The following is a 9969-nucleotide window of genomic DNA, read 5'->3' on the forward strand; positions in this document are numbered from 1 at the left end:
TGTCACAAAAATCGGTACACATGATCCTGGGTGACCAGAGAGGTGCTACACACACACACACACACACACACACACACACACACACACACACACACACACACACACACACACACACACACACACACACACACACACACACACACACACACACACACACACACAGCTCCACTTCGAACAGACGTTCGATTTTTCAATAGTTAAAGCACAAAGTAATAATGCGTTCCCATTGTACCCAGGGCCCAGAATTTGGTGCGACACCCCTGATAGTGTGTGTGTGCGACTTAAAAGTTGATTTGGCTCAGTCGGTATTTCCAGTGGTTTTATAGTTCCAAAGAAAGCAGTCTACACTACTGAAGTTAAGAGGGCCACATAAATACTGTAGTGTCTCGGGTTTCTGGTGTTGTATTGCCTTTGTCCTAACACCTCATAAGGTTGCAGTATTAAAAGCATATTTTCTCTGTGGGTGAGCCGATCAAGATCAGGATTTAAAGATGTTTGAAGCGCTGCAGAATTCCACATTTAATTACAGTCACAAATGGAATGTTTGTGCCAACAAGATTCTGGAATCGTAATAATGTCAATAGATATATCGTCGTTGTCAGGTGGAAACCTTGTAAGTCCAAAACTGTTTGTTTTGTATTTATCATTTCTAAAATGATTTAAACTAGTGAAAACAGCCGATCTACAAGCACACAACGCCTCGCGGTGCGAGGCGTTGTGCGCTTGTAGATCTGCTGTTTTCACTACTTTTGTGCGACGGCCTTGTATGATGAAGCAGGGCTTTGCTTTGCGAAAAAATATACACATTTGAAACATGAAGATACAAGGTTTCTGCCCGACAGTGACGATATTTACAGAGCAACCAGAATCTCAGTGTGAAGGAATTAGTTAAACACTGGAGGCAGTACTACAGTCATTTGTCATACAGAAATGATGGCGGCGGTTTGATCTTGGATGACAATAAGCTGGATAATTGGATCCTGCTGTCATGTCTGTGGACATCAACTATATTGACTAATACTTCACCAGCAGTTCAAGGTAATTCATTTCCAACGCTCTGGACTGATTCAGGTTCTCCTCACTCCTATTTTAGCCAAGGTTATTACACACGGCGAATGTTTCAACTCGTGAACGTTCTTTAGAATGACCCTGGAAGCTCTCCCACCATGCTCTGTAAAATTGTCAAGAGAAAATGCATCCATTGCTACTCTGTGGGGGTACAAAACATAACCAAATGGACCCTTACAGGTCCATTTGTCTAAACAGAGTTATTTTAACACTGAGGTGTTTACTGTGTGCCAGTTCTAAGGCTGTAAAAGGGAGAAGGGAGATTGAGCACATTCTCACTGTGGACAAATTAATCTCGACAACACAACATTGTGTCCTTTGCATGGAGGTTGCCTTGCCAGGATGCAAAGCATATTTGGATATTTGCTGGGTTAAGGCTGGCATGCATGCAAATCTGAAACAACGACAAAAAAACAGGAAAATCCCAGTTGTCCTACGCCCAGTTGTCCTACGTCCCAGTTGTCCTACTGTGTCCCAGTTGTCCTACTGTAGCCAGTAGCTACATGTAGCCTACCCCCACCTCAGCATTCGTACAGCTACTCAAGTAGTGTACAGCTCTCGCCGAAAATTCACCGTCCTACTGCTGTAATTATTGTCCACGACATTGCAAGCGGCGCAAAGGCCAGCGGACCTTGGTCCTGCTCTTCGCGCCCGAGCGCTGCAGGCGCGAGTGCCCGCGAAGATTGAGTTACGAAGCCGTGGTGAATGCAATCGTTATATTTATGCCCAGGCCGTAAGGCCTGGGCAAGCGCACGATAAACGCATGAATGGGATGAAGATCGCTTGCTTTACAGTCTGTTCACGGACTAGCCCATACAGCCAGGCTACAGTAGGACAACTGGGACACAGTAGGACAACTGGGACGTAGGACAACTGGGCGTAGGACAACTGGGACTAGCCCCAAAAAAACAACAACAACAATCTGAAGGCCTCGCATCCAGTGAAACACCCCAGAGCAAACATGCCACAATTTGAAGAAGAAAAAAAGAAGGAAAGTCTTGGAAAACCTCCAGCATTAGCATACGCACCCACTAAACGTGACAAAACACATTCTCTATGTTCTCATCTCCCTTTTTACTAGCGAATGTTCAAATGTCAGAATGTCAGGAAAAGTAGAAATGAAAATAGCAAGGTACAAACAAAAATACGTATCCACATTATACTTGAACATTCACAGTTACAGGCAGGCAAAAAAAAGAACATTTGTTTTGCTGAAGATGGTGAGGATAATGCATGGCTATCAGCAAATAGCCCATAATAAAAGTCCTAATAGTGGTGAATAATGTGGTGGTTGGATGGCAAGAGGGCTGGGGGTGTTTAAGGAATGTCCAGAATGGCTGTGGCATTCGCAGCTCTTCATTCTTGTGTCGGGACACATTTTCTTGGAAGCCAAAAACATTTCTAACACAAATCACAGCGTGGGTTTTTTGTGGACTAGTCTCCATGTGGCCTCCCTCGACATCTGCAGGATAACAAGATAGACAGCACCGTGCTATCCTTGGACAGCAGTTATCATTTTCAATTTTGAGACGAACCATAAGCCGCCCCCAGTTGTGTGCAGGGTTGTCACACCAAATTCTGGGCCCTGGGTACAAGGATTGACTGCGGGCCCCCCATGAATGTTCTTCATAGGGGGAGGGGTTTTAACCCATTTAGACTGGGAACGCAGTATTACGCATTATTTTGTGCTATAACTATTGAAAATAGCACATATACAAGCGCGGGAGCTTGTAGATGTGCTATTTTTGAAAAATCTTGAAAATGTGTCTTTGAGGTTTTTTGAAAAACCTATGTTTCTATGTCAGTGGTGCTCAAACCTTTTCATGTGAAGGACCCCCAAAATGATATGTATTTGGCCACAGACCCCCATCTCAAAATATTTAGTTCCAGGGACCCCCCAGAAGCAAAATTTGAGATACAAATGTTCGCTTAAAAACATATATTCAAAGATTTGCACACATTTTCACGACTTTTCACAAGTACCGCGCTGCGAGCTTGTAGATCTGCTATTTTTCAATAGCTAAAGTATAAAATAATTCCAAGCCCTTCCACCTTGGGCCCTAGTAACTCAAATTTGAGTAGGCCTAACAAAAGTTCGCTTAAAAAATACATATACAGTATTTTCTGGACTATAAGGCGCACCTGACTATAAGGCGCACTGTCAATGAATGGTCTATTTTCAAACTGTTTTCATATATAAGGCGCACCTGACTATAAGGCGCACATAAGAAAGAGTTCACCAACTCACAGAGAGCCTATATAATGTACTAGAGCCACTCGGCCACTTCCCCCTGCACACTTGGCAAATAGTTCTGCTCTGAAAACACTGCACAGGCGCTCGCACAGTGCAGCGCGTTTGACCCACTTTTGTGATGTAGATCATAAACATTGAGAATAATATGGTTTGCAGCGCCATGACAACACTCAAGTACACTGGCTGGCTCTACTCGCTGCCTGAACCAAAATAGAATTCCTCTGCAGACAGATGTCTGCAATCATAAAACTTTTTTGTCCTGCAAATCACATCATGTTTTGCAATAGCTTTGACTTTTATTCGGCAGTGGTAGGACTGTGGCAGAGACTGGCAGACGTACTACTTTAAAGAGCAGCAGTGGGTTGCCGTGGCTGCCAGGAGACAGTAGTATTACTGAGACATGCTGACTTGTTACTGGCTGGACATGGATGTCATGATGACTCACGCGTGGCTGCTTAGAGAGAGAGACACTGACCCCAGCTATGAGGCCAGGCCAACATGTGTCTACTACTAGCTAATCAACATCCACAGGCTGCTGGACAGCGTATACTGTATAGCAGGGGTCTTCAACAGGGGGTCCGGGACAGAGTTACTACAGGGGGGTCCTCCAAATCTTTGTGAGATAGAACCTTTTTTCTCCTTTTTTTATATTAACCACTTGAACCCTAGCGCTCATATTCTGAGAACTTTAGCCAAAAATCGCAGATCTACAAGCTCACAGCGCCTCACGCTGCGAGCAGTTGTGAGCTTGTAGATCAGCTATTTTCAGCAAAGACGTTTGGTGTAGAGGGGAAAAAGAGCAGACTAAGTACCGAGTGAAAGGTCAAGTTTATCAGTAGTATTGACGGTTCAAGTGGTTAAATATCTGAGAACACAAATTGACATGAATACAAAATACACTGATGATCGTGCTGTCAAACAATGAAACTATATGGAATCTATGACAAGGTTGTGGGGGTCCCTGCTTCATCTCTCTCTCAACTAAGGGGTCCTTGGCCTGAAAACGTTGAGGACCCCTGAGCTAATCATCATCCACAGGCTCCTGGACAGCGTATACTGTATAGCACTGATTTTCTGACGGGGGTAATATTGTACTCTGTTCTGTGGTGACACACACCTACAGACAAAAATAAATACCTCTGTACATATATATACAACCCAGTCTCCAGGGCAAAACATTGCATTCTTGAGTTTTTGGAATGCAATGTTTTGCCCTGGAGACTGGGTTGATATATAGTATACATGCTCTGTCATTTTGGCTCCCAAACGTCGGGAATGAAGAACTCAATGCTCCCTTGTGAACTCAATTATTTGCATTCTTTAATTCACTGCAACTCGTAGCGTTCTTCTTCACCATTTTAGGTGAATGTAAGACAGACTCAGGCTGAGTGTAAACAGGTTTTGGCAAGGCTCGGAGCGCTCCCTGAAAGCCAAGAGCAGCACTCGCCCCGGGGTTCAGTCATTTGCATTAACTTTGAATAAACTCCCTGCCATCCCTGCAGCGGATGCCGGCATTCACATTGTAAATAACATCTGCTCTGGACGAGACCACCAGGTTTACATTGACTGGAAAACACGTGCTGCTGTAAGAATGCATTTGACCTTGGCTCTGACTGACTATACTCCTATACTCCTTCTTGAAATGCCTGGATCCCGAGGCTAGTCATACAGTAACTAAGATCAACCAGAGAGGGTCTAAGACTTTTCATGCGTGTGTATCAGAAGTTAGTGTTTACTGTACAAAGTCCAGTTCACACTCATGCAGGCACGTGTCGTGCACACATAGACATGAAAGGGGGCTTGAGCCCCTGCCCTTTTATCCTTCTGTAAAAAGTGCCCTCTCCAGACCATGAATGCAGTTTTTACTATGCTGAAATAAATGCAAATGCCCCCCTTTTAATGCCATACCTGAAGGAAGCATTCAATTCTCCTGAAATTGAATACAGCATCTTATGTTGAAAGAATTGCCCTCTCTGTGTAGAAATCCTTGCCGTTACGCCACATCTCCAGTATTGACTTGATTGTGCTTATAGTTCAGTGTGGTATCGAGCACCGAAAATAGCCGACCCCCAAGCTCACAACGCGTCGCACTGCGACGCGTTGTGAGCTTGGAGATCGGCTATTTTCGGTGCTTTCACCAAAAGGCCCTTTTAGAAATGTCAGCCCCTGCCTCTCTAACATTCTCTGCACGTCCCTGATACTCAGCACGGCAATCTAACGGCTCTGCCCGATAGGCTAATGACTTGGAGTTTGGGGAGGTTGGTCAAAGAAGATAACATCAGGCTCGCATTGAGGAATAAACAATGCAGCCAAAAAAACAAACTCCTAGGGAGCACGGTTTGAGTCGTAACACCTGCTCAAACAACGGCAGCATAGATGTGAGTGGAGGGACAAAGTACAGTAGTGGCCATGAGAGGCTGCCAAGTCTAGACTTCAATAAACATCCTTCCTTCCTGCTTTCTTTGAAGCCATCACTTCTCTGGCACATTTGAATAGACTTTATGGGGTCTATCCAGTTTTTCCTGACAAAAAGAAAAGAAATAAATCTAAAAACTGGAGGTGGAATACTGTGGAGATTCAATGAAATACAATACAATTGTAGTTAAACAATACATAATGATAATGTTCATAAGGGTATGGCAGCCAGTCTTGTATGAGATGTTATATGAGATACTTTAATGGTTTCCTGTGGAATTAAGCTTAGTATTTTCATGGATCTCCTTTTAGTAGACCTTGTACCAGTGAACTGTACCGTCATGAAACTGTACCTTTTCCTATGCAAACTTCTAATAAAGTCTTCAATCAATCAATCAAAACCCCTCTAGGCTGAGCTTCAATGTAACTTATTGAACAGTTCAAGGAAAAGGTCTCTGGTGACCTGTAATGTGCACTTGTGCAGTCATGTCAAACCGCTCGTGTGCTTGTCGTTTTTTGTCTGTTTTATTTATTTTCATTTTACTGTTGTTGTTTAATAATGTAATGTCTGTATTTTTGGTACTTGCTATTGTCTTTGTGTGCTTGCTTTGTCATGTTAAAGCAGCTATGCTGCCAAAGATTTGGGGGTTCGACATACATTGTACTCAATAAACAAATATTGGAGAAAAAAATATAATAATGATAATAACAACCAATTGCTGGAGACTGATGATCAGTGATGGCCACATAATATCATTCTTAACTCAAGTCCACAATTATCTACTTTTAATGACTGGTTTGTTGACTAAAGAGATTTACTGACTGTTGAGGATAATGGATACCAGCAAATATCCCGTAAAGTCCTAATAGTGGTGATAATATGTGGTACAGAGAGCTGTATGGGGGTGTTTAAGGAATGTCCAGAATGGCTGTGGCATTCACAGCTCTTCATTCTTGTGCCGGGACACATCTTCTTGGAAGCCAAAACCTTTTGTATCTCTAAAGGCCCATTCCCACTGGGCCAGATAACAGATAAAAAAAATCTCTTTCTCCAGATCTTTTTCCATTCAAGTGGATGGTAGATACAGATAAAAAAATGTATCTGTCACAGATATTTGCTTTATCTGTGACCAATATTTTTTTTATCTGTATCTACCATCCACTTGAATGGAAAAATATCTGTAGAAAGAGATTTTTTTTTATCTGTTATCTGGCCCAGTGGGAATGGGCCTTAAACCAGTGTTTCTCAAACTTTCAAGGTCTCCCCTTAACTCTGACAGTGTACAAATGGAACCAAATGAACCCATTAGTGTTCATTTGGTTCCATTTGTACACTGTCAGAGTTACAGACTTGTATGGGTCAATGTAGACCCCCTTAAAGGAACCCACAGAGTCCCTGGAATCCACTTTAATAAGAACCACTGCTCTAAACAGTGAGTGGGTTAGTAGACTATAGTCACCACATGGCCTCAACATCTGTAGGATAACAAGACACACAACGCCGCGCTATTATCAGTGCCATATTGGAGAGCAGAATTCATTCTAATTTTAAATTCTGAAAAAGAACGACGAGACGACATCCCCGCTTGTGTGAATCCTCCACCGCTGTTGTGCATTAAGATTGTGGTTGTGTTTACTGTAAATTCAACCAAGGAAAATGTAACTGTTGTTGTAGGAAAACTATTGCGTGATGAGCAGTAGAATTATTCTCTTCCTGAAAACAGAAACAAGCAGTAGAGAGTTTGATAACACTTGCTATGCATCCTACTGTATGTCTACAATGCATTATATGTCTCCTTATAAGTCATTATCATCATCATCCTTCGACTGTCGTCGAGATCCTAGATGCCAAGTCATTATAGAATGCTTTATAATGATTATGGTTATAAAGCATTATGAGCGTTAATGAGTTCGTTCTTATAACTATAATTTTACAGTGTTATAAGCAGATTATAATACATCATAAGCATGTTTATAATGTATTATAGACATAGGATGCATAGCAAGTGTCACCGAGAGTTTCTCAAACATAAAAAAAAAGATAACTAAACAAACTGGATGTGGAATACTTTTTGAAGATTTAATCAAATAAAAATCTAAATTTGAAGATTGACATTTTGTTGCCACATCATTCTCAGCTGGAGTCCACTAATTATCTACTTGTATTCGTCATTTTACGCAACAGTAAACGCACCCTAAAAAGTTCAAACGCACCACATGCTTCCAAAATATCATCTTCAAGACTAACATGGCTCTTTTCTTGTGGTTTAACCATGGTCATTAATTAAACTCCATTGTGACCAGGATTAGTCCCCTAGAGTCATAAAAATCACACTCGTGTGAACTGAGCGGTGGTGTGTGTGTGTGTGTGTGTGTGTGTGTGTGTGTGTGTGTGTGTGTGTGTGTGTGTGTGTGTGTGTGTGCCCCCTGTGTGTGTGTGTGTGTGTGTGTGTGTGTGCCCCCTGTGTGTGTGTGTTTGTGTGTGAGTGTGCCTGGCCTATGCCTGGCCTATCCTGAACAACAGCGCCCCTCCCTTAACATGTGTGGTCAGAAAAGGTTACTGCAGTGCAGGCTACATACCCGGAGACAGACAGACAGACAGACAGACAGACAGACAGACAGACAGACAAACAGACAAACAGACAGACAGACAGACCCACACACACGGCCACGTATAGGAGCGTTGTGACCACCGCTCAAAAATGCCCTGCGGATTTGGTGGTTGGACCTTTTTAAAACAACACACTCAAGCTGAAGAATCCCATTATGTGCAAGATGCAAAAAAAGACTCAGGCTAATATCATACTGCAAAATACAACCCCACTCAAGAATGTGTGTCATCCATCCAAGCCAATTAAATCCTGCAAGTGCTGCAAAACAAAAGAATGTGCTGTCCCTCATATCTGTCTGTCTCTCATATGTGAGAGAAGCCTCATATGGTGCACTCATCTGAAACAGTCCCACCAACTGTGCTTAGGATAACAACAAAACCTTTTGAGATGGCGTTGACATCAGCTGTGCATTGTAAAAGTTTCACAAACTCTCCCTGTAGTAAAAGTTGTTCAGTATGCACTAGTGCTGTTACACTCTTACTACTCCTGCACTTCCTCAAAAGCATAAAAGGTACAGTTACACTGAATGCTATTTACAAGGCTCAGTCTGTGTTTTCTTTAAGTAGGCTACACTGTAAAATCTTGGGACCTGTAAAGAGGGTCCTACTTTTAACACACTTAACGACCAGGACTGTGCAGTGAATGGCTTAGCCAGACATGACGCTTAATTACCAACACGACATCATCAGCCATGCATGAGGAGCCACACACCACTCACAACAAAGCCACTTATCCTCTCAACACCACCACCACCACCACATCCACTACAGGGCTCATTAAACATAAGGCAACGACAACAATGTTCAAATAAAAAGCTGATTACTCTACCATCTTGGCAGCAGTGTGTGTGTGTGTGTCCTCTAGCCGGCTGAAAGTTGGTTCATGTTTGGATATCCTCCTGATTATCCTCCTCTCTCCAGTCAACTTCCCCTGGAAGACTGTGTGGAAGCTAGAGTCCTGTCATGTTTAGGGTATCAACAGCAGCCGGTGTGTTGAACCATGGGTCCAGCTATATGTCCACGTGACATGCGGTTGACTTGGAGTGAAACAGTGAGGTAGCTCCCATTCTTCTTCCCAAGACGTTCCAACAAGTATGCCTGACTGACTGAGAAACAAGCAAGCAGCAGTAGAGAGTCACGCCGCCTGTTGATTCACTGCAGCTCTGTTGCTCTCTGTGTGTGCTCTGAGTTAAGAATGAGGCTAAGACAGAGGGAAGGAGGGACAGAGAGAGAGAGAGAGAGAGAGAGAGAGAGAGAGAGAGAGAGAGAGAGAGAGAGAGAATGAGAGGGGGAGGAGAAGAAAAGCTTTCCCTTTCAGAGGAAATCCCCCTCTAGGCTTTTCAGACTTTTCTTCTCACACTGTCTCTCACACACCAACACACATGCACGCACACGCACACGCACACGCACACGCACACACACACACACACACACACACACACACACACACACACACACACACACACACACACACACACACACACAGATGTGTGCGCACACGCGTGCACACACATCTGTGTCTTATAGTTCACTTTGGCAGAACCTGTCTACAAAATCTCAATGTGTAACGAACACTCATTTGAATATAGATATCCCACCCACTTTGACAGTGACCCATATA

General features: G+C 43.1%; 1 protein-coding gene across 1 annotated transcript in view; it reads right to left on the reverse strand.

Annotated features, from left to right (window-relative positions):
- Nucleotides 1–9268, reverse strand: part of quob (quattro b) — a 66262-nt gene extending 56994 nt beyond the window's left edge. The window contains exon 1 of the mRNA XM_080728364.1: nt 9178–9268. Within this exon, the coding sequence (XP_080584490.1) occupies nt 9178–9180 (3 nt within the window). The 5' untranslated portion in view covers nt 9181–9268. The remainder of the gene's footprint in view (nt 1–9177) is intronic.
- Nucleotides 9269–9969: the final 701 nt, after the last annotated feature.

This window comes from Nannobrachium achirus (genome assembly GCF_963921795.1).
Source record: "Nannobrachium achirus genome assembly, chromosome: 6".
Taxonomy (NCBI): Eukaryota; Metazoa; Chordata; class Actinopteri; order Myctophiformes; family Myctophidae; genus Nannobrachium; species Nannobrachium achirus.